General features: G+C 43.5%; 1 protein-coding gene across 2 annotated transcripts in view; it reads left to right on the top strand.

Annotated features, from left to right (window-relative positions):
• wwp2 (WW domain containing E3 ubiquitin protein ligase 2) overlaps positions 1 to 26,197 on the top strand; it is a 68,433-nt gene that overhangs the window by 6,385 nt on the left and 35,851 nt on the right. For both annotated transcript variants that reach the window (XM_080736044.1, XM_080736045.1), the window contains exons 3-10: positions 1,418 to 1,574; positions 1,928 to 2,049; positions 3,348 to 3,485; positions 12,966 to 13,044; positions 15,048 to 15,220; positions 16,588 to 16,834; positions 17,455 to 17,544; positions 25,425 to 25,599. In XM_080736044.1, coding sequence (XP_080592170.1) covers positions 1,418 to 1,574; positions 1,928 to 2,049; positions 3,348 to 3,485; positions 12,966 to 13,044; positions 15,048 to 15,220; positions 16,588 to 16,834; positions 17,455 to 17,544; positions 25,425 to 25,599 — 1,181 coding nt within the window. The remainder of the gene's footprint in view (positions 1 to 1,417; positions 1,575 to 1,927; positions 2,050 to 3,347; positions 3,486 to 12,965; positions 13,045 to 15,047; positions 15,221 to 16,587; positions 16,835 to 17,454; positions 17,545 to 25,424; positions 25,600 to 26,197) is intronic.

Below are 26,197 nucleotides of genomic sequence, written 5' to 3' on the forward strand. Positions count from 1 at the left end.
TAGACTAGTCTATTCTAGACTAGGATGTAAACAAAGTGTCGGCCCGACAATGGCCAAAATGATTATTTCATCGTTATTTTACGCTTTTTGTGGTCATTTTTGAATAGAAACATATGTATGAAGCTTATTTTTTTATAAAATATTTTCGAAACATTATTTTTATTTTAGCATCCGTTTTTCAAGAAAAAGTTGACTATAACTCCTTTAAGAGTTTTTGCGTTATTTTAGTAACTAAACTTTATCATTACCATGTAATTATGTCCTTAAATCTGGCCTATAAAGCACTAAAACCAAAGTACCACCACAAATGTTTTCCTTGTTACCTCAACTAGAGGGCGATGTGTACGTGCGTGTGTGTGTGCGTGCGTGCGTGCGTGCGTGCGTGCGTGTGTGTGTGTGTGTGTGTGCACGTGCGTGCTGGTTCCACCACCACTGTACAAAGTGATGTCAAAACTGCTCTCAAGGGATAACCTCGGTCCAGTTTAAAAGCTTGTGAATGGAATGCTACCACCTTGTAATGAACTCTTTAAAGGAGACCTGTACACAGTGAATGACACAGCAGTCACGCATGCCCATGATAAATCTCTTGTTCTTCACCCTCATTTATCTGTCTCTCTCCTCTCTTCTAAGCCGGAGTTCAGATCAACGATCCCTGCTCCCCCCAGCTTTGATGAGTTTGTGTGTGTTACAGGGCCAATCAGTGTATATCAATTCCAGAATATTTCTCATTTTGTCCATGACAATCCTCTAATTGACAGAGCATGGACCGGGAACTAGCCAAATGGGCTCTTGTCTTGTCCAAGTTGAGTTGTAGTCGAGTTGTAGTTGATAATCTATATTTAAAAAAAATAATACAAAAATAGGATTTGCTCTCTGCAGCTTTCTAGTTTTTTATTATATAGCTTGACTTTATTCTTTGTTACTCATAAAGCAAAGAAGGTTACTTTTACTTTTGATGCTATGCCAATATTGACCTATTTCTCATTGTCTTCGAGACTGTTCTTGCCCCTGTCCGTCCGTCCGTCCATCCATCCGTCCGTCCGTCCGTCCGTCCATCCATGTACAGCTAATCTCCGGCATCGTTGGCCCGATAGTCAGATGTGAAACTGTACACACACACTCCCTGGAGGCAAGAGCAGAAACAACGTTTTCACATCGGCCTGTTATTATAGCGCAACCAGGAAGCAGATTTTAGCAAAACATATTTTCATATTCCATCCAGATTGGCTAAGATTGCAGGAGTGGCCCGTTTTCAACAAAATGCCTCAAATCATGAGCACAGCGTCCTATTGCCATGAAACATTGCTTGCTCACATTAAGCTACTTGCCCTGGCAGAGCAAATCTTTCTAGTTTCAAAACACTTCAATTCCTTTATGTCATTCATTCTTTGTTTCTGTATGTTTGACTTTTCCACAGTGGTCTCAGCCAAGCCTCAGTCCCCCAAGCTGCCCAGCCGTCACTCTCGCCTCAGCTCCTTTGTTGAGGTGACCGCTGATGGCCTGAGCAGTGAAACAAAAAAAACAGGCAAACGCAGCGGGCACCAGGAGCTCCAGTGGAATGAGGACCTTACTCTGTGAGTGTGACCTTCTTTAATGCTGCATATCCTCATATATTTTACAAGTTCACGCATGCTTGCACAGACACCTTTCGTTTTATCTTGTGAAATCAGGTATTGTATTGAGCACGTACAAAAGGTTTTCATTTTACCAGACGCGCAGACACAGTATATATTTTATGTGTGCTTTGATTTCATATTGTACACTGACATTTTGTACAGGTATAAATTACTATAGTAATTACTCTTTAAGTACTGGATTTATGTGCTGATATTCAGTACTTGTTGCAATGTTTAATGTGTGTGTGTGTGTGTGTGTGTGTGCGCGTGTGCGTGTGCGTGCGTGCGTGCGTGTGTCTTGCATTGTATAGTAACGTTACACCTCAGAGTCGTCTGGATTTGAAGCTGTGGAGTTGTCACACGCTGAGGAAGGAGCTACTGGGCAGTGCCACCATAGACCTTCTGGACACACTGCGCACGCATGATGGCAAGAGTAAGGACACACACACACACACACACACACACACACACAGACACACACACACACACATTCTCTCAGGATGTTAAACAACAAACACTCCTGTTAAGGTCAAAGGTTAATGGACGCCACTTCCCCGTTAAGACGTTCCCAGGCGTCTTACCTGGTTACCATGGTTACCAGGTAAACAGAATCTGCAGTAGCCGCTGGTGAGCGAAAACAATCAAGCGGCTTTATCTCGGAATCTACTTCCACAAACGCTTTGAGCGCAAAGAACCGCTCTTTCTTTCACCGCGGCACTGGGCCGTGACGATCGGCCGTGGTTAGGATTTCAGTTGCACGACCGAATGTAAACAAACTGATCCGCCATTATAAACTGTGAATTTCCACAACATGGACACGATCGTGGCTTCCGGGGCTCTTCAAAATAAAATGGAAGTCAATGGTGGCACTCTATCCAAATAATTACCAAAATAATGGCATCCAATATGTTAAACAAGCGCTATGTGAGGAGAATACAAACCCACAAATGCATGATGTGAGTTCAGAACCAGCCATACACACAAACCGAATATACCTGCATTATTCCTCTGTAAATGTAAAGCTCAACAAGTATAGACTTGAAGAAAATGTCTGTTTGATAGAGCATCTCCACACCTTAACGCATGGGAGTGATGAGGCAATCAATGGTGAAAACACGCTTGTTAACAAAGTGCAATGATTTTCTTTTCCTATTATGGTTTCTAAAATGTTTAGTCCACTATGATTGTTCAGCTGATCCTCCACTCTCACTGTGCAGTCAAAATCTCTCAACCGAACAGAGCCCAGACCAGAGTTCATATAAACACATGAATGCATGCCTTATACTTGGTGGCTTCGTTCATGTGAAAGTAATCAAAAAGGATACAGTGTTGAGGGCTTGTATGTAAATGCAGCCAGCTTCCACATCAACCAGACTGACCGCAACTCATCCATCCTCATTTCCTAAATCCCCCTTCCTTTATTTGATTCGTCTTATTTTTCTCTGATTATGAATCCCCCCCCCCCCCTCTTTTCTGTGGCTACTTTCTTCCCGCTCTCTCTCTCTCTCTCTCTCTCTCTCTCTCTCTCTCTCTCTCTCTCTCTCTCTCTCTCTCTCTCTCTCTCTCTCTCTCTCACACACACTACCATCGTCATTCTCTCACTCACCCTCTGGTCCTACCACTCACCTTCTTTCTCTTTCCCTATGCCAATCCTCCCATTCTCTCTCTCTCTCTCTCTCTCTCTCTCTCTCTCTCTCTCTCTCTCTCTCTCTCTCTCCCCCCCCCCTCCAGTGGAGAACGTACAGCTGAGTCTGGTGCTGCAGACGGAGAACAAAGGCTCGGTTGTAGCGGGAGGCGAGCTCAACGTCTGTCTGGACGGCCTGGTTGTTGATCTGGGCTCGCTGCCCAATGGCAGCACGGCAACAGACAGTGAGTCCCGCCCTTACCACACACGCACACGCGTACACACACACACACACACACACACACACACACACACACACACACACACACACACACACACAGACACACTGGGGAGCAAGAGAGAAGATAGCACTCATGCTAATACTACCAAAGAAGTGAGGCTTATTCACACGCTTACAGAGAGACGAGTGATACATAAATCCATACTCATAGAAACACAGTTAGAGAGGCACCCTAACATTATGCTTGTGTCACACATAAAGTACAGTGAACACACGCACGCACGCGCGCGCACACACACACACACACACACACACACACACACACACACACACACACACACACACAGTCACACACAGTGGAAAACTCCCAGTGGAAACTAGACAGCTTATTAACACAAAAGGCACCATATATATATTGACCCATTCCTCCTTCTCTCACTCTTTCCCTTCCCCTTTAATAACTGTAGCAGACACTCACATCCTTATGTACAGTGAGATGGTTTGTGAGGACTCCTGTTTGTGCCTCCTTTCACAAGTCTCCACCCACGTCAAAGCGGCTTCTCATTTGGAAAAAGCCAAATGTGTTTTTTTTACCTATTGGAAAGATGGAACCCTTCTACAATGACAAGTTGCGTTGCCTTCACCAGCATTTGAGGGCCGGGGCCATCTCTCAACGTGTGTTTACTTTTCCCTCAGTGGCTCTTTAACTCTCAAATACCTGGAACGCGCCCGAGTCGCGTTAGATTTTAACCACTTTAACCATTATTGTATGCTTTAACCTTAGAAAAATAGCAGATCTACAAGCTCACAGCGCGGCACTGCGAGCTTGTAGGTCTGCTATTTTTGAAAAATCGTGAAAATGTGTGCAAGTCTATGAATATCTTTGACCCGATCTTTGACCCGACTTCTAAATCCTTCCTCTAAATCAGTGGTTCTCAAACTTTTTCATGTCAAGGACCCCCAAAATTACAGGTATTTAGCCACGGACCCCCATCTCAAAATATGTTGTTCCAGGGACCTCCCAGAAGCAAATATTTGATTTACAAATGTTCGCTTTTAAATAGATATATTCAAAGACTTGCAAAGAAAAATCATGATTTTTCAAAAATAGCAGATCTACAAGCTCGCAGCGCGGCACTCGGTGCCGCGCTGTGAGCTTGTATATCCATGTCCATATTCTGGGAACATTAGCCAAAAATAGACGATCTACAAGCTCACAACGCGAGGCGTTGTGAGCTTGTAGATCGGCTTGTAGATCGCCCTCTACACCAAACCGGTGTTTGGTGAGAGGGTAAAAAAGAGCAGACCAAGTACAGAGTGGAAGGTCAAGTTTATTAAGTACTGACGGTTCAAGAGGTTAAATATCTGAAAACACAAATTGACATGAATCCAAAATACACTGATGATTGTGCTGTCAAACAATGAAAAGGTTGTGGGTGTCGCTTCATCTCTCTCAACTAAGGGGTCCTTGGCCTGAAAACGTTGAAGACCCCTGTTTAGTGTTTGCAACCCCGAGAGTGTACAAATGGAACCATGTAAAGACCATTATTTGGTTACATTTGTACAGTCTTTGAGTTAAAACACAGACGATTCATTTGACTATGTATATGGCGGTGCCAGAGATGGGGGTCTGTGGTGTAATGCCCATCAAACTGGGGGTCTTAATTAAAAAGGTTGTGAATCACTGCTGTAAAGCTTTAATTTGCCAGACATGAAAATATAGCGTTAAAAAACAAACCATTGACTCCTCGAACTGTTTCCCTTTCTTCAGATCAGTATAACAAATATGCTTAACTCAATACAAACTAAATCAAATTCTACTTAAAACTCATTAACATCACCACAGTGAGGTAAACATATTTACCTCACACGTAACACGACACACCACAGTCATTTCTTTCATACCAGCCTAATTAGCATGTTGCCCGGCATAGAAGAAGCTGTTCAGAAACCCTGCGCAGTCTACTGACCTGAGGTCTACAATATCTTCCGTTTTGCAAGCGGTACACTAACATTTTACTTTCCTCTATGGCTTGGCAGTAAACACGGGTGTCCTTTTAAGCGAATACCAACTCATTGACCTGCCTTTATAGGCCCAGCCACAGCCTTCCAAGCAGGCCCATGTATCTGTGTATGAAGCAACACACAGGGCTTTTCACAGGGCGCCGCACAGAGCCCACAGTGTGTTCTGCTGAATGGACACAGGGCCAGCAGTCAAGGGCAAAGCCCGCCAAAGCATATGCTGTATAAATGTCTCTTTGTGAGTGTTTATATGTGAATAGGGGATAAGAGGCGGAGCTTGTGTGTGTGTGTGTGTGTGTGTGTGCGCGCGCGCGTGCGTGCGTGCGTGTGTGTGCGTGCGCGTGCACATACACTGGCTTGGTGGCACATGTGTTATAGCAGAGTTTTTGGAGGTCCCCCGATGGTGTTCGTGTGTGCATGTGTGTGCTTGTCGGCGTGTGCACAGGCCAAAGGTCAACATTGTACAATGAATAGGGTTTTGCTTGCCTGTTCACAGTCACACTAGGGCCTGTTGTTTTGGGGGCAGGGGGGAGGTTCTCTTAAAAAACGTCACACGTGCATCGCTCAACCCATTCTGACAGGCTGCACACTGCACAGTACACACACACACACACACACACACACACACACACACACACACACACACACACACACACACAATGGGAGACCACGGGAGCACTTTGGTGTAATTTGTTTCTGAGAATTGCGTAATTTGAGGCTCATTGCTTGCAGCCTAGCAGTACAATCAGCTCCTGTGATCCCAAACCAGGGGGTGGGGGGGAGATGAGGGTGTTCCTTTCCCTTTGCAAGGATGCTGGTGGGTGGATGATGGGTGGGTAGCCGAGGGGAGGTGGGTGTGTGGATGTGAAGCAGTAGGCCGTTAAGGGTGGAGGGATGTGGGGAGGTGAGGTGAATGAATATATGTTTCTAGGTTGTGTTTGTGTTTGTTTGAGGTGAGGTAGTGAACAGAGGTCTTTAATGCGTCCCCTTGAGAGCAGGGTTTCGGGTAGGGGCTCATGGGTGTGTGTGAATGTACACACACTTGTTTTGTGTTTTATGCTCTAGACCAGGGGTTCCCAAACTTTTCAGGCCGCGACCCCCAAAATAATCATATTCGAACTGGGGATCCCCTTACCCTGACGAGCACTAAGAGTTGAGGCATTACATTTTCGTATAACACGGTTCTATTGTGAAAATAGCAGATCTACATGCTCACAACGCCTCGCAATGTAGATCGGCTATTTTCACAATTTCTGCCTCTGATATTTGACAATTTGGCCAATGATTAATATGTCATTTTAGAGGTGTTAAAAGGTCCTTAAATTGTCACTTTAGAAATGTGCATGATGTGCCCTCTATACACTTAAACTATATGTTGGTTTGTTTACTGTTGAGTGAGAAAACAATGTTGCACATTAAGTTAATCATCTGGGGACCCCCCCCCAAATAATTTGGGGACCCCCCCTGGGGGTCCCGACCCACAGGTTGAGAACCACTGCTCTAGACGAGGGTCTGTGTTTGGTGTGTGTGTAAGTGCATGCTCTCTGGGAGGGCGTATAAAAATATATTGTCGTTGTCGGGCAGACATTTTGGGTGAAAGTGGTTTAGTGTGTCAATGAACCAATGAAAAGTATTAACAAGCAGGGACGTGCATAGAATGTTAGAGAGGCAGGGGCTGGCATTTCTAAAAGGGCCTTTTGGTGAACATATTGAAAATAGCAGACCTCCAAGCTCACAACGCGCCGCATTGTGAACTTGGTGGTCGGCTATTTTTGGTGCTTGATACCACACTGAACTGAGCATAATCAAGTGAATACCTGAGATGTGGTGTATTGCGTGGATTTCTACACAAGAGAGGGCAATTCTTTCAACATAAGATGCTGCATTCAAGTTCAGGAGAGTTTGGACAAGGCTGCCTTCAGGTATGGCATGAAAAGGGGGCATTTGCATTTCTTTCACCACAGTAAAAACTGCATTCATGGTCTGGAGAGAGGGCACTTTTTATTGACAGATAAAAGGGTAGGGGCTCAAGCCCCCTTTGATGTCTTATGTGTGCACATGCCCGTTAACAAGAGCTTGTGCCTGAATAATAACTAGTGCATTGGATCCTTTGGAACACAGGTTCTTTTTTTCCCCCCTGTTTCCTGTAAATTAACAGGTTTTTTTTTTGTAACATATGAGGTTTCCAGTGGACGGCAGCGATATAAAGGTTGGAGTGTGTTGCTGCTGCAGCATGGGGCTGTAAGAACTAAAGCTCTCAGTGTTCCCTTCCTCAACGCACCTCTGTTAGTTTGTAGGTTTTACTCGTATCCCCTGGCAGCGTTTCTGAGACTCACACACACACACACACACACACACACACACACACACACACACACACACACACACACACACACACACACACACACACACACACACAGAGGGAAAACCTCGTAAACAAGCCATTGCATTGTGCGGCAGAGAAAAACAGATGTCCGTGCAGGAAAACTCAGTCCTGTGTAAATATGGACAAGCACACCTTTTATGCACGTGTCGTGCATGCGCACATGCACACACACACACACACACACACATGTACGCATGCTCAGAAACACACACAGGTCATATATGGGTGCGCAGATTGTAGAAAGTCAACAAGCTATATGTGTAGAGTAATTGCAACGTGGTTAACCATATAGGATGGAAATATTGCCAAACATTTCTGTTCCTGCTAAAGGAAAAGGGTGTGTTGCTAGCAGTTGAGGTCAATGCTTGCTTTTTACATCAAAATGTCTCTTTTTCTATTTCTTTACTTTAGATGCAAAGATGGCTTATTTTATGTCGCTCTGAACTTCTCCTTCCTATATTCTGCTACTACAGCGTTTTAATGTAACTTAGGGAATACAAATGTAACCAAGGGATAAAGTGTACCTTCTCTTGCTTTGATCTAATACCCCTAGATCTTGTGAATTATTTTAATATTCATGATGAGCACTCATATACTTATATATTAGGGATTGCATCTGTGTAATATCCAAATGTGATAGAGTATTTGTGTCAGTGCTAAAACCCACCACCCAGAGATTAAAGCAAGGCACAAGTACGTATGATTTCTCAAATTCAGGAACATGGATTATAATGGATAAGTCACTTCATGTATGTTATAAAACGAGACTATTAGACTTGCTGTGGGTGGGTCTCAGTCCAATAATCATGTTTATCAACTAAACTGTAAAGGTAAATTATGATGTAGTGTTATAGTGTCTTCTCTATTCTCTATTTGTAACTATTTGATTGATTGAATACTTTATTAGCAGGGCTTGTTTCCATTGTGGTCCCATAACACCCAGGATTCGAGCCCTGGTCTCTCACATGGGAAACCTGACATATACCGCTGATACAAGAGGGAATCCACCATTGGCCAGTGGAGATATTTGCCTTATGATCAGGGACGTGCTGGCCATTGGGAAAAGCGGGACGAGGCGTTGTGTGCTTGTAGATCGGCTGTTTTCACTAGTTTTCATTGACAGTACGCCTTATAGTCCGGTGCGCCTTATAGTCCGGAAAATACGGTATTTATATTCACTGTCCCATTGACTCCACTAGAAATATAAAAAAAAGAAAAAAGATCTTCTTTAAGTAGCATGTGAGGGGTCAAACTAAGGGTTCTTCATCATTCTGAATCCATTGCAAGCATTTGTTTTGCATGAAAAACATTTCTTGGGCAAAATGTCAGCCCCCAAAAACTGTGAAAAGTGATGAGTCATCACTTTTTTTCCACTTTTCACAGTTTTGGGTGGCCGAACTTTTGCCCAAGGAATGTTTTTCATGGAAAACAAATGCTTGCAATGGATTCGGAATCATGAAGAATCCCTAGTTTGACCCCCAGTGATGTTACTAGGTTTTCAATGTAATGGGTCCCGGGACCCACAGGTGGTCATTCAAATGGGTCCCAGAAAAGTTTTATGAGTCCTCAATATAAAGTTTACGCGCGCAAAATGAAGTCGGACGTCGGTGGAATCAAAACATTGAAGTTTCTATCGCCTGTTTAAGACTTTCTACGTGGATTTTATTTGTGTTAACGTATGGTAAAGTAGGATGCTTTCACCCATGAACAATGGTGGTGTCTGTGGACATTTTTTTTTCTTTTACCGCGACGCGGTAAATTATTTTAACATGGACTCCAATGGAGGCGCATCCCCGGGACCCCAGGACCATGACATGAATGAGTCCCTGGGTGACTTGAATGAGTTTTTGATGCGGGATGCGCACGTAATGACATCACTGGACCCCTCACATGCTACTTAGTTTATTTTTCTTTTTGTAATATTTCTAGTGGAGTCAATAGGACAGTGAATATAGAAATGGCCATAACTTTTATTCGCGATGTTTCCGGCAGAGCAGGCCTCTCATTCTGCGGACCTTAATGACCAAACTAATAGATAAAACAGAAATAAAAAGTACGGCAGAAAATCACAGGTTCAACCCTATTCCTTGAGTTTTTGGGCTTGTGGGTTCCCGACTATATAGGCAACACACTATTGTATTCTCTTAGAGGTTTTTTTCCCCAGCAAAGTGAACCTGTCCCAGAATTGCATCTTTCTTTTAACTGTCCTTGACTAGCAGGAATACAACCCTACATAGATGTGTCCAGACATACACACACACACACACACACACACACACACACACACACACACACACACACACACACACACACACAATTAATTCAATACGCAAGTGCACACAGACAGAACGACACGCAGCACACGCGTGCTCGCACAGACAACAGGGCAGAAGTTAGACTTATGTCATTTGGGGGGGACCGATGTCCTCATGGGAGGAGGCTATGACACAATGGTTTCTCTTTAAGACCACTGTTTATTTTTCTGCGTGTCCATTGGGCTTGCTCACAAGAAACCCTTTCATAGCAGCAGCTGGAGTGTGTTCGTGCATGTGTACATGTCTATGTGTGTCTGTCTCCGTGTGTGTGTGGGTGCGCGCTCGCATGTGTATATCTGTATGTCTTGTGATTGTGTGTGTACGTACTACGTACATACATACACATGACTGTGTGTGAGTGACACTGAGAGATTAGCTGTTTACTTTTGGCTTGGAAAGGATATATCTGTAAATACGAAGGCTGTTTGAGGCTGTCACGTTTCAGCAGTGAGTCTCTGACATATAGGAAGGTTGCAGTCATCAGTCTACTTTTGAGTGTGCGTACTGCGTCCATGTCCGTGCACATACGTGCATGTGATAATGAAAGACATGTTATATGGCTGTGATTTCAGACACGATTGGGAATGAGCATATAGTCACACATTCCCTCACACCCACAGAGACCACGTATCATTATACTCTCTCAATCACACACGCACACACACACACACACACACACGCACACACACACACACACACACACACACACACACACACACACACAGACCATGCACTATATACAGGGATGAATGGTCCCCATTAAACCATCAACTTTACTTTCATTCCTACGTGGTTTTCAAGTCTGTATGGTTTTCATTATTTAAGAAGATTTCAAGATCAACACATACCCTGCACTTTTCTCTATGAATTGAGAGCTGTATATTGGATTAATTCCATGCTAAACAACACTGGAATTAACTTCCTGTATTGTTTTCTATCTTTTTTTAATTATAATTATTTTGGTCCTGGCTAAAGCTTCCATCATTTTATAGGCTACACTCTTTGGTATTGTTAAACTATATTAACATCACCAGCATTTGGGATTGAAGGGATTTATGCAAGGGATTTGTGCATTCATCTTTGTCAAAGGGGTTTTGTGTACATCAACGAAATGGCATTATTGATTTCACACATATCTTTACGCTCTCAGCCCTGCTACCCGCACCCTTTGCTCTCTATAAGTGTCCAGCTGTCTTTCACTGCTAATGGTACTTTGACTTACAAGGCTGACATTCAGCTCATGTTCTAATTCAGTAAATAGGCTTTAGTTCCTAGATCAGCATCCAGGAAGATGAATGTCCTCAGACCGTATCCCAGTGGTCCTAGAAGACCAACTAAAGGACGTCAACTGAAAGGGGAAATCCCGATAAGGCAAACTGGGCAAATGTACTGCCCGGGTCTCCTACCGTACTGTCCAACGAATACAGAGTAGCCTCCTTTTGTTATGGTGAAATGAATAAAGAATTTTTAGCAATACAATGGTTATATGTCACAGTTATTGTCCACGACATTGCAAGCGGCACGAAGGCCAGCGGACCTTGGGCCAGGGCGCCGGCCGCGCAAGTTGCGAAGCCATGGTGAATGCAATCGTTATATTTATGTCCTGGGCAAGCGCACGATAAACGCATGAATGGGATTATACGCGATGCAGGTGAGCTCACATTTCACCATAACAAAAGGAGGTTTAGTAGCCTACATTTTGCCTTATACTTTGCCTTAACGGACTTTTGCATTGCGGGACGCGCCTCAACTGAAAGCGGTTCAGACGGGTTCCTGTGAGATAGGGCTGTCACGATTGATTGTCACTCAAATAATTGCGATTAGCGTGTGTTTTTGTCGTTGATAATTACATTTCTCTTTGGCTTTTAGGCTTTGAAGTTACACATGGCAAATATCACACATAACCTAAATACACAAAGAAATTACTGACATATTTGACAACTTTCTACTTAAAAAATAACATTGATAGTGGAAATAGCCGATCTACAAGCTCACGACGCGTTGTGAGCTTGTAGATCTGCTATTTACACTATTTCTGAAAAATGTTCAACATTCACGATTATGACGATTATGACAAAATAATTGCGATTATGTCAAATAATTGCGATTAGACGATTATGTAATAATTGTGACAGGCCTACTGTGAGATCTTCTACAGTCTATGTGTGAGATGCGTGTCTGTTGTGTTTGTCAGAGCCGACAAGTTGGCATGTTATTGATTGTTTTAATGTCCACCAGCCACAATAAAGAACATCACGTTACGCTAATCAGTGTTGCTCTATTTGCCCTCAAGGATAATCTCTAAGATCTGGCAATGTCCTGGGAATATCTGTTTCCATTTTGTAATTAACCAGCCCAAATAACTTGAGAATGAAAGGGAAAGGCAGAGAGGCATATTTGCTAAAGCCTAATGATCAACATAAAAACAAATCCAGTTATTGATATGGATCATATGGCCACTGGTTGTGCCAGACCAGACTCTGAATTCAAGGATAGAGAACCGATACGGTTCTGCTTATGAATGCAATTGATCTAAAAAAGCAAGCAATCAATAAAACATAAAAAATAAACAGACATGTTCTTCTCCGTTACAGAAGCAGACAAGGTAACTTCTCTATAACTGTATCCGTATAACCACTCCGGGCACTCTCGCAGCACTCTCAAATGACAGCTTTGCTGTGGACTTGCAATTGTAAGAATGGGGATAAGAGGAGAAGGTTTTCCTTTTTCATGACATTCTTTGCATTTTCTGTTTTTCCAGAGATGTTGCAGTCAGACAGACCCAACCTGAGGAGGACCCAGAGTGAGGAGACTCCTAGTACAGCTGGGCCTCGGGGCAGGTCAGAACGCACGCACACACGCACGCACACACGCACGCACGCGCACGCACACACACACAAAGTTGTCCATGCAAGAATGTATACAGACATCCATACACACTAAACTAAACCCAAGCCTATAGACCAGGGTTCCCCAATTTGTTTTCCCCAAGGGCCGAATTATGTCTAGGGTACCAAGCCGAGGGGCACAACATTGCAGGGGGCGACGGCGGCGTTCCCACTACTCCAGCGACAGTTCAGATATCGTCGTTGTCGGGTGAAAATCTTGTCCAAAACCGTTCGTTTTGCATTTATCATTTAAAAAATTATTTAAACTAGTGAAAACAGACGATCTACAAGCCGATCTACAAGCACACAACGCCTCGCACCTGTGTGCTAGTAGATCTGCTGTTTTCACAGTAGCCCCCCGCGGGCCACAAATGGCCCGCGGGCCGCCTATTGGGGAACCCTGCTATAGACACACACAGCCTCTGAGCCAAACCCTTAGGGATTTGCTGTCACGGTAGTGATGATAAACCACAGAGGTGATGCAGTGGTGGAAGAGATAAGACCCAGACTATCAGCAGACTAAATAAGAGTTGCTGTTCTGAAGACTGAACAAATGGAGGCCGGTGTCTTTATACAATACTATCTGTGAAGAATAAAAATAGGTTTGAACAATAGGAGGCAGTGTCAACTGCGGTCTCTGAGGACTTGATGGAAATAGTTTTAAAATGTCCCTCAGTGTAGCAAGTACCGGTAAGTAGTTCTAGTTTTAAGAGCATACGTAAGCATAAGTAAGTATCATTTAATCACTTAGATTGTAGAGCTGGCTTTGTTTATGCATGTGTAATGGATTTTTCCTACTGCTTTTCGACCCAATACACAGAGTCCCCCATGGGATTAGGGGGATTGGGACTTTCATAATAATCTTCCATAATGTATAATCATGGTAGTAGAGAAAATAAACGAGTATAACTTCTTCCTAAACAGCCTTTACAGAGCGCGCCATATAGGAACATATAAAAACACAAGTTAAAAAGGGAGAAGAAAGGAAGAAAGTGTATGGTTGAATACATGTATGTCATTTGCGCTGAATGTGGTCTAGAGCCTGGTCTCATTGACTAGGATGGTAGTGTGATAATAAATACTGGAACTAGACTAGACTTGGTCCTAAGCGTTGTGGTGGGGTGCATTGGTCAGATTGGAATGTCCATGTAAACACTGTAGGGGAGCATTAGCACAGTTCACCGAAGAACCAAACCTCGCTGTTATGGGATACCATTCAACATCTCCGTCCATTTGTGTCTAAATAGAGGCGGTAGAGTGAAAAAAGTCTGGCAGAGAGAAAAGGGGGAGGGGGAGAAAACATATAGAGAGATGGAAGGACAGGCCTTTTCCCCCCTCCATCATAGTGTTAGCAGTCTCCCATGACGAGATGCACACCAGCCCAGCTCACACAGACGCACGCACACAGGGGAAAACACATGCACATGCAAGTGTCAGTTCTGTCCTTGTTCATAATCGGTGTCTTCTGCTTGTGATATTTTATTGTAGCTCATACAATGGACTTGAAGGCAGAGCTGAGCCCTCTTTTCTATTGATAGTCCTCCAAGTTTAGGCCTCAGCATTCCACAGTCCTGGGGGTAAAAACGCCAACATGTTTTCATTGTATAAAAGGTCCTGTTGGAAACGGTTATATTTAGCAGTAGGAAAATATTAACGTATTTTGGAGAGGAAAATGAGATTGCACTTTCATTACATTGTGTTCGAGCACTCTGTGAGTTTGTACTTTTACTGTACTTGCTGCTTGCTGTGTCTTTTGAGAAAAGCGCTGTTTAAACGTCTCCTTATCTTTTCATATTTTATCCCATTTTCTTCTTCCTGTTTTCCATGTTTTGCTCATCCTGTCATCAAGTCTGTCATCTCTTTGCCTTCAGTGATGTATCTACATCAGCAAAATGTTTTACAAAATCCCCCCTCTCTCGCTCTCTCTCCATCTCTCCCTACTTTATCTTATGCAGGACTAACAGGCACTCGGTGGGGGGGTCTCGGGGCTGTTCCCCAGGGTCCTCCACAGGGGGGGCTCTGACTAACGGGGAGCTGAGTGAGGACCAGAGCTCTGGGTTGGGGTCAGGTCTACCCGGTCGCCGCCGCTCCTCCAAAAGCTCCCACAGCAGTCCTGGAGGCAGCGCAGGTACAGGAACCACTCACATTACTGTTACCCACTCACTGTAAGCCTTATACTGTATACTTACCTATTAATACATAAGTAGAAAACATAGACAATAAAGCTCACAACACGTCGCAACTTGTATATCTGCTATTTTAGAAAATGATTAAATGTTTTGAAATGTATAGTTTTTTTTGTGCTTTTTTTAATGTATTTATTTAAAAAATGACTGTAATGTAGGCCTATAGTGTCTATAATCAGGTTGAGCAATGAAACAAAGAAATATATACCTTTATTATCCCAAGGGGGATGTGCCGCTCAGAGGCAGCACAGCAGTTTAAGGTTTACAAAGTTACAGAGAAGTATGAAAAGAAGTAAAAAGTACTGTTGTCTACAGTAAAAAGAGCAAGGCACAATAAAAAGAAGAAATTAGCAAATACGTTTGAAACTGTAACACTATAAAATTTAAGCTGATAAATGAGTACTCTCTCCTGATTGGCTGAAAATGTGCAACCTAGCTGAAAATTAATGTTCTGCTTATTAAAGAGTTGGAGAGACAGGGAGGCACCTGCTACTGAACAAACCCTTTAACAAAAACCTTTGGTTTTCACCGAAAGATGTTACTTACCCAACCTTTAATAGACTGGAGGTTCAGGTGGCCCTCACATCTAGAGTTCAGGGCTATGCGGACCTCAAACGTATGTCGCACCGCCGATCCGATCAAGTCATAGAATCGGGGCTTTGTCAGAGTACCCGTTTTACTGTCCCTTTTGTGCCCATATATGGAGATCTCTGTATCTGTCTGTGTCCCTTTTATGCCCATATATGGAGAGGTTTGTTTATGGCAATGTCTGTTAGCCTGCCAATAGCCAATTTTAATATACTGTATAGTAGGATATGAATAGGACACACAGTACTTTTGTATTGTAGCGGTATAAACTTGTGAACCATTATTTTAGAGATGTAATAATCTGGTGCACTACCCAACACTGTTTTTAGTTTGAGTTCCATGCAGATGCTTACATTTCGAAATAGCTGAAATGGTCGCCATGTATGTGGCTTTCCTGATGTGGGTGTGTCAGCAATGTTGACACAGTGCACGTCTGACTAGTGGTGGCCATATATAACCGGCAAACAAATAATACGTTCCTCTTCCCCTTCATTTTGAGAACTACATAGACTGATTAGGAAGCAGAAAGTGAAAAAACTTTGCTATCATCATATACTACAAGGGAAATCAGATCATGGCTTAAAAAAAAGTGCAGTCAGGTATCAAGTGGTAAATAATATTATCTCACAGACCTCTTTCCCCGCCTTCTTTTCTTCCTTCCTTCCCTCCCTCCCTCTCTCTCTCTCCTCCTCTCCTCCTCTCTTCTCCTCTCCTCTCCAAGGCAAAGTTGAACTGACGTCCAACGGACTGGAGAACGGCCGCGGTGCGCCGACCCGCCACGCGCCCCCACAGTCCTCCTCCCCGTCAGTTCGACCCCCAGCCTCCAGCAGCAGCAGCGGCAGTCCCTCTCCGGGTCCAGAAGCCCCGGGCCTGGCCCCACCGGCAGAGCCTGCGCCTACCGGGACCTCCGGTACAGAGCAGGCCGGCACCGCCCCCACAGAGGCCGTCCCAGACACACTCCCGGCTGGGTAGGAGCACCGGGGGAGAGTATAGAGCTCTTGAGGACAGGGAGGGGCAGGAGGAGGTTGGCAAGAGAAAGGGCAGGCGAGCGCTGGGGAGGGGCAGGGGGAGAGGAGCACACGCAGAGAGTATGGTGGGGTTCAGGGCTGCTTGGGTTGAACACTGGTTTTGATTCAACCAAATAGGGCTGTCACAATTATTACATAATCGTCTAATCGTGATTATTTGACATAATCGTCATAATCGTTTCCATGTCAAAAATAGTGGAAATGGCAGATCTACAAGCTCACAAAATGCGACGCGTTGTGAGCATTGTAGATCGGCTATTTCCACTATCAATGTTCTTGTCAAATATGTCAGTAATTTATTTGTATATTTAGGTTATGTGTCATATCTACCATGTGCAACTTCAAAGCCTAAAAGCCAAACAGAAACGTAATTGACAATGACAAAAACACAATTAAATCGTCATGTAAAATGCCATAATCGTGACAGCCCTACAACCAAATTTATTATGAAACTTGACGTATCTCATTCTCCTTGTCTGACTCTTGCTCTCCCTGTCTTCCAATCTGTCTGTCCATCTCTCACTCTCAATCTCTTAACTCAACCGGTGGACATACTGTAGCTGGGAGCAGAGGGTGCTGCCTCACGGTAGAGTGTACTATGTCGACCACAACACCAAAACAACCACCTGGGAGAGACCACTGCCACCTGGGTATGTCTCCTGTGTGTGTGTGTGTGTGTGTGTGTGTGTGTGTGTGTGTGTGTGTGTGTGTGTGTGTGTGTGTGTGTGTGTGTGTGTGTGTGTGTGTGTGTGTGTGTGTGTGTGTGTGTGTGTGTGTGTGTGTGTGTGTGTGTTAGGGCATTCTCCAACTATTCGAATATTCGAATATCAAAGTCACTATTCGACGTTGTTCACCGAAGTCGAATATTCGTGTTTTATTTTTATTTTTTTGCATTCTCTTTAAAAAAGATATAGTTTATAAAGCTTGGCTAGATAGGAAGTCATAAGAATGAGTTGTCAATACCCCTGGTGTATTTGAACTGGGGATCCCCACCCTGACAAGCACTAGGAATTGTAGGTATTACATTTAATGTGACTCGGTTTCGCCGATAGATATTGTGAAAATAGCAGATCTACATGCTCACAACGCCTCGGGTTGCGAGGCGTTGTGAGCATGTAGATCGGATATTTTCACAATGTTCGCCTCTTGTACTTAATATTGACAGTTTGGTCAGTCCTGTCGAATATTCGACTATTCGAATACTTTGAGGTTGAATAATTCTAATACTAAAAATCACTATTCGTGAATGCCCTATTGTGTGTGTTTGTGTGTGTGTGTGCGCACATCCACTGATTTGTTGATTGAGTGACCCCTTTTTGATCCCTCACAGGACAGTATCAACATCAACACAATAGTAGTTCAATGATAGGATATGCTTACAGTATGCTTTGATGAGTGCAATAGAGAGTGAGGAAAAGTTGTGTGCATGTCCGTCCGACTGTCCGTGCATGTGCATGTATCTCTGTATGGAAAGTGCACAGTAAAGTTCTGTGAGACACTGACACTCCCAAATTTAAATGAACAGATAGTATTTTACTGGCACGGTATTTTTCCATCTTGTAAACATTCTCTACCTCTTTCCCTGCTGGGCTTGCTGTCTGTTGTTTGGCACAACAGTATGGGGCCTTTTCCACCGGCAAAGAACCGGTTCCAGAACCAGTGCCGGTTGAACTTTCTTGGAACCTTGGTTTGTTCTTGCGAACCAGCTTGCGTTTCCACCAGATTGAACCAGAGCCAAGGATTTGGCTCTGGAAGCACAAAAACCAAGGATTTTGTGGTTCCCGTTCCGAACCAACTTTTACGGTACGGAACCAACTCGGTTCTCTGTGTAAAAGCTCACCTCTGGTTCATCCCATAGGCGGGAGAAAGAACTTTCCGGTTCTTTGCCGGTGGAAAAGGCCCTTATGAGAGGTCAGGGGCATGTGTGTGTTTGTGAGTTTGTGTGTTGTAGCACCACACTTGCCCACTTACCAAGCCAGTAAGATAGACAGCCAATTTATATAATATTTGGCTAAATGTTAATATCAATTTAAACCCTATATACCTCATTGAACCTAGGGGTCTGTGCTTGGCCCCCTCTCTTTGTTCCTATACACCAAATGTGGTTGCTGATCTACAAACAGATCTACAAACTCAGTTTTGCTCATTTTTGCATACTGTTTAACTATTATGACATGCCTAAAGTAGGGCCGCCAGTTTGGAAGATGTTAAAAGAGAGGCCCAGCGGAAAATAGACCAGTGGCCTGAAATGCTGTTTGAACTGAATAGAACAAAAGTTGACTAGAAGAGTGTTTGCATTGGAGGAAACCCTCTGTTTTGAAATAATTTTCAAACTATTTGAAGTCACAATTTCACTCCAAATTGGGATAATGGAGAAGGCTAAGGGTCTCTGAATTTAGATAATTTTCATGTCAGTGTTGTATTTGCTTGTGTTGTAATTTTCTCCTCATGGTGACATAAAGCTGCATTTGATTTTAGGATATCAGGGTAGGTGATAATAATTTTGAATGCAGTTCCATTTCTATGAACTAATTCCACAGAGACAGCAGTATAATCTAAAAATCATGTCGGTTTCCAAAGTTTTAACTATATCAATCGAATCCCTCACTTGTTTGGTATTGCTGAGACGTTGCCCTAACCAAGCCTACTGAGTTTCTTTTCTCCATGCGTGTGTTTTATGTTTTATGGACACAACCACAGTACATTGTCCCCCACCTCTGACTGGCTCTAAATCACCCATGTTGCTTGTGTGTGTGTGCGTGTGTGTGTGCGCGTGCGTGCGTGCGTGTGCTGTAATTCTCTCAATTCACCACTTAATGTATTGCATAAAAAGTCACCAACAGCACCAGCTTTTTCATGACATTTTTATTCCAACAATTACTTATTGATTTTCACTGCGCGCGTGCACGTGTGCGTTCATGCGTGCATGATAGAGAAACTGCTCTTAGGAAAAGGTCAGCCACGCGCCACCCCCATCTCAGTTTTTCCAGAGAGGCAACGAGAGAGTTGGGGCCATGAGAACAAAAGTCCTTTCTTAAGAGCCACATGTACGCCCCGTAACAGTGCTGTGTTGGCTGATGGCCGCCTGGGCCCTTCTGAGGATCAATTACCAGACGTGCGCTGGGTTAGCGTTCCAGATGTACGCACCAGGAACTGTTTAGTGGGGACTCGGGCAATCTAGGTTTTAGAAGCCTAAATAATGAATCCCATCTTTGGACAGACTGTGTGTGTTGGAGATGTCGCGATGAGACTCTTGAGTGCAACTGGTACATATTCTATAGGCAGTTTGTCTTACTTAGCTTGCCTATATACCTGGTCTCTAAAACGGTCAGAACTTATAATATATTGCAAGCTTAGTGCTGCTTGTTGTTGTTACATAAGGAGTTGCCACACACCATGCTTAATTAACCTCTTGAACACCAAATAGTTAATTGACTTCACTTGAGTCTAGGGGTGCATGAAAAAAAACGATTTGAATTCGAATTGGGTTTCTAACATGGTAAGATTCAGAATCGATTCTCATTTTCCAAAAAACGTTTTTTTTTTTTTGTCTTGGATTTACCCATGTGTGTTAACATTATTGCAATAAGTTGATAAAACCTTTACAATTATAAAACCCACGTAAATGTACTCTGCTTTCATGCCAGCAGACTGGAGTAGATCCTGATATCCTATGAATTGAATAGAGAATCGTTTTGAATCGAGAATCGTTTTTAATCGGAAAATAATCGTTTCTGAATTTGAATTGTTTGGAAAGAAATCGTGAATCTTGACCCCAAGAATCGATACTGAATCGAATCGTGGGATAACCCATTTACCCACCTACTTGAGTCCAAATGCAGGCAAATCTTTATCACTCCCAAAGAAAGATGGAGAAACTGCATCTACTGTAATATCAATCAACTAGTATTATATCTCCGGACAGGAGTGTTTGTGTACCGCATGTTAAGTTAGACTACAAATAATGCCAGCTAATAAATAGACAAACAAATGAATAAACACTTTAACGAGTAGTACATTGCTCCATGTTTGTTGAACTCAGAACTTGCAACCAACCTCAAGAGTCCCTTTGGAAGGAAGGTACTTGACTGTCTTCATCACTAATACATGTTCACGAATCTAAATGGAGAATGAGTCAGGATGCACCATGCCAAAGTAACCATATCAACACATCAGTATCACTGAGGATTTTAACAGTTTTTATCTATTCGTTTGCTTTAAATGATTTGTACACGGCCACACAGCCTGCAATTGACAATGTAGATTTCCGCATGGGGGAAATGGATGAAAAATGTCCCCTCCAACCGCTCTGGGACTGGGTACCTGGAATGACTGTTGCAGATCACCCAGCAACACTGTTTCACCGTAGAGTTATCATGGTGGTCTTCCTATTCTTGTTATTAATGCTTACCGTGTATGTTACGTTCTTGCTACTTTACATTGACTCCCATGATATGTGACTGGAGTGTGTGTACCCATATGGTGGATTAGCCTGGCGGGGCCCGACGTCATACTGCGTTCACTCACTCATTCCTTCCCCAGTATAACGTCTGGCCTTCCGGGTATAGGCAGCGAGTATACTAATTATTTTCTGATCGGGGCCAATCAGTGACTGCTGTCCGCACAATAAACGTAGTCATCCTGACAAGTGAAAAGCTTTCCCTGATTGGTCCATGTGTAGACAGTGACGTAGATGCATGCTGCAGCATTTTCAAAACAACAATGGCTGCCCTCGCGATGCAACAAGTGTAACAGTTAACGCTCTAACAATAAAACAAACAATAAGTGCAGTTATTTCAGAGTTGGAATCAATTACAACAATTAAAAAGGAACACGGGGATAAGCTAGCGGAGTTCATCGGCCGAAAAGACGTGTTTGTTTGCTGTTCTTCCGACTGGCTGAGAGATGTTTTGCTACGCTGATTGGTTAGAGGAGTTTGTCTGTCAAGGGAAGTACTCCCGCCCACTTTTCAAGCTGCCAATAGGCCGAAGGCCAGACGTTATACTGGGGAAGGAATGAGTGAGTGAACGCAGTATGACGTAGGGCCCTGCCAGGCTAATGGTGGATGGCAATAAGCTAGCGTTGAACAATCACTATTGGGGGGTGGGGCTTAGCGATCAGTCTATTGGGATGGGTTCATGTGGTTAATAAAAAATAACATTTTGGGAATGTCTTTCATCATGTTGTTATTTCCGTTACCCTTGCATTAAGCCTGTGAATATGCAGCATCAAACCTCAAATACACATTTTGCACTGTGACCAACACATCCAGACTATTTCTGGTGTGGGTCCCAACTTGGCAATTTGTTTTAATGAGGCCAGCTCCCAGGGTGACAGAACACATTTCTCATTTGGGCTGGAGGCTGCAAAGGTTGACATTATTATCCAGACCTATCATATCCCTGCTCAAGGTCAAAACACTGAGCTATAATGTCAGGATTTCTGCTCGCTCATGAACCAACACTATAGAGTTGTTGTTGTGCAAGTTTATTTAGACGTACCTGGAATTCGTGTCTGCATTTACCCATCCTAACTATTAGGAGCAGTGGGCACCAGTAATAGGCTATGGCAAGCTTTACATTTCTGGCAACAGGATTGATAGAAGACTTTATTAGAAGTTTGCATAGGAAAAGGTACATGACAGTGACATGACGGTCAACCAAAAGGATATACACCACAAGAAAGATTTTGGGCTTGTTTCAATTGGGGTCCTTTTTAACTCGTATAACTAAATCACAGACAAATAAAACAGAACATTAAAAAATTAAATTAAATGGTATTTACAGTAGAAAGGTTAGGAGGAGGTAAGGATAGGCTTTGTCTTTTTTACCAGTTTCGAGTAGCAGCCGCCTGTAAGTGACTTTTCAGAGCGGTTTTAAAGGAGGGTAGGGATTTACACTCCTTTAAGGCCTTCGGTAGGGAGTTCCACATCTTTGCGGCATAGCAGGAGAACAAATTTAACCTTTTTTTGGTTGACAAATCTGGGGTGGACGTGATCTGTGGAGCTGGTGTTGTAGCCTAATTGTGAACATCCTTGACGTTTAGGAAGTATTTTGTCAGGTACATGGGTATCTTTAGTGGTGTAGTGTATCTTGTACTCTACGCCCAACGTTGTCCATTGTAAGATGCTGTACTCTGTCAGCTACCTTGAGCCACCCCACAATACGGATACTGATTCTTATAGCACTTTGAGATTTGTAAAAATGTGTGTTACAAATAAAAAGTCTTATTATTATCTTGTATAGTAACTATGAATCAATAGGCCTAATTCATATGTTTTATTACTGTTGCTTATTTCTTGTCATTTTAAAACTAGCTAGTAGAATCACTCGTCAGTTAAATTAAATTCACATCCATCTGATACTGGGTTAAAAAAAAGTATTATAAATATTATTACTACCAGAGAAGTTGATGTGCCAAGCCTGCTGGAAGGGTTGGGCTTGGCACTATGGAGCTATCTGGGATACGTCCGTAATGGTTTAATGGTACTAAAATAAATAGATGTGTGGGGTGTGTCCTGGTGCGTCCTGGTGGAACTATTTCCTAGTGGATCTCATGGTTCTGCATCTGTATTTCACTATTTATTATCTCTATATGTCTGTCTAGGTCAGGGGTTCCCAAACTCTTTTGTCTCAGGGCACCCTTACATTATAATTTTCACTTCCAGCACCTTATATTTATAGCATATCGTCGTTGTCGTGTGGAAACCTTGTACGTCCAAAACAGCAGATCTACAAGCACACAACGCCTCGCATCGCGAGGCGTTGTGTGCTTGTAGATCGGCTGTTTTCACTAGTTTTGTGCGACAGTCTTGTATGTTGAAGCAGGACTTTTACCAAAAGACGTACACATTTGAAACTTAGAGATACGATACGTTTCTGCCCAACAGTTACGATATTTGAGTGATTATGTTGCGAGGAAAACATTGAGATCATAGCTATTTTGGTTAGAACGGACAGAACATAACTTTGTACTTCAGTTTAAAATGATACTAAATATTATTTCAAGTGTCCAAATAAATGATCTTGCGGCACCCCTGGCCTGCCGTCGCGGCACCCCAGGGTGCCCCGTCACCCACTTTGAAAACCCCTGGTCTAGGTATCTCTGTACTTGCCTCTGCCTGCCCTGTACGAGTGCACGTGTGTATTTGTATGCGTGTGCTGGCAAACTGTGTGACTGTGCATTAATAGCTACTGTGTAGCACATGCAGAGCTGGGAGAGTTAATTTCACAGGTTTCCTTGTTCACTCCTATGCGTGGAGCCTCTGTCGGAGACTTGTGCCTCTCCCTCAGGAAATAGGAGGGCCAAGCCAACTAAAAGCTCCCTTTGGACGACTTTGTGCATACATTTAGTCAGAGACTTTGTGCTTTCTTAAGTGTGTGTGTACATACGTATGCGACTGTGATTGTGTGTATATATTTTGTGCATGTCTGTGGGTCACTGACTGTGTGTGCGTGTGTCCGTCCATCCGTTTTGATAGACTTGCACTTATTGACTGTCTTTCCTTGTGTGTGCACGCACCAGGCCGCTGGCCCATATCTGAGTCTGCTCTGTTTTTGTTAGCGTACGGAAGTCTTAGCTGTTTGCTTTACCAAATTCGGCTGTGTTTAAGTCAGAGATATCAGAATGGCGGCAGCCTTTGCAGCAGAACAACACTCAGTTCTGCAGAGCCCAGGGAATTCACTCATGTTTTTCTGTGTATGTGTGTTTGTCTGTCTGTGGGGTAATTCATATTCTTTGTTCTATCTAGTCAGATATAAGAGAATGCCCAATAGACATCTACTCTCTGGAGCAGTGGATCGGGGACCGGTCGGGACCGGTCCCCATATTATTTTTGGGGGTCCCCAAATGATTAACTTAATGTGCAACATTGTTTTCTCTCTCAACAGTAAACAAACCAACATAACGTTTTAGTGTATAGAGAGTGTCTGTACATTTATAAAGTGACAATTTAAAGACCTTTTAATACCTCTAAAATGACAAATTAAACATTGGCCAAATTGTCAAATACTAGAGGCAGAAATTGTGAAAATAGCCACTCACAACATGCTCACAACGCCTTGCAACACGAGGCGTTGTGAGCATGTAGATCTTGCCTGGCTCCAGCCAAAAGACCCGCCCACTCTCTGAGTGAACTGCTTCCAGCGCAGAGTCTGAAATCAGGCTAATGTAGATCTGCTATTTCCACAATAGAACCGTGTTATACAAAATGTAATGTCTCAACTCTTAGTGGTCGTAGGGTGGGGGGTCCCCAGTTAAAATATGATTATTTTGGGGGTCGCGGCCTGAAAAGGTTGAGAACCACTGCTCTGGAGAAACTACACATTTCTCTGCCTATTTCTCTCGACTGATCCTTCATCAGTCTATCCCTTCTCCCATCTTTTCTTTCTCTCCTGCCATTCCCTCTCTGAATATGTTAAGCTTTTAGGAGACGTGATGCATCCACCCACTGACGCTTTAATAATAATACGTTAAAAGACGAAAACAAGACTGTTCCCTAGTCTGACTCTCTCTCTCTTTCTTTCTCTAGCTGGGAGAAGCGTGTGGACCAGCGGGGTAGGTTCTACTATGTGGACCATAACACCAGAACAACCACATGGCAGAGGCCCACCGCCGAGTCGGTCCGCAACTACGAGCAATGGCAGAGCCAGCGCAGCCAGCTGCAAGGAGCCATGCACCAGTTCAGCCAGCGCTTCCTCTACCAGGTAACACTCTTACAAATTGATAAATGAACACTGAGGATTGCACAACAACATCCTTTTATATTTAAGTAAACCTCTGTCTGTTTCCGCATTCTTCTCCTCAGTGGGTTGAGCAATTGATCTGAGCTTGCAGACAGGCATTGATTAGCACAGGGTTCCCCAATTAGTTTTCCCCAAGGGCCGAATCATGTCTAGGGTACCAAGCCGAGGGCCACAACATTGCAAGGGGCGAAGGTGGCGTTCCCGCTATCGTCGTTGTCGGGTTTGGCTGCGTACATCGCCGGGTATGGTCTAGTTTATCTGTATATTTTTTTAACATATTTCTTTACGCTTAAACAAATGAAGAACAGGCCTGCCGATGTTGGGAGTGGAAACAAAGGGAGGTACACGACACAGTGCTCGTAAGAGCTAATATCACATTTATTGTCAGTTTCTATGTCCTGGCCAAATCTAGGAAGCCACCAGTAAATCTCACACATGGGGCCCACTATGGTTTCTTTGTTGGCTGATGGTCAGTATGTACACTACGGGGGCAAGCAATGTTATTTGAGACTTGGTTTTAGTATTTTTCCCAGTCGTTGCAGGAGTGGTCCCCTCTTTG

Source organism: Nannobrachium achirus (genome assembly GCF_963921795.1).
Source record: "Nannobrachium achirus genome assembly, chromosome: 11".
Taxonomy (NCBI): domain Eukaryota; kingdom Metazoa; phylum Chordata; class Actinopteri; order Myctophiformes; family Myctophidae; genus Nannobrachium; species Nannobrachium achirus.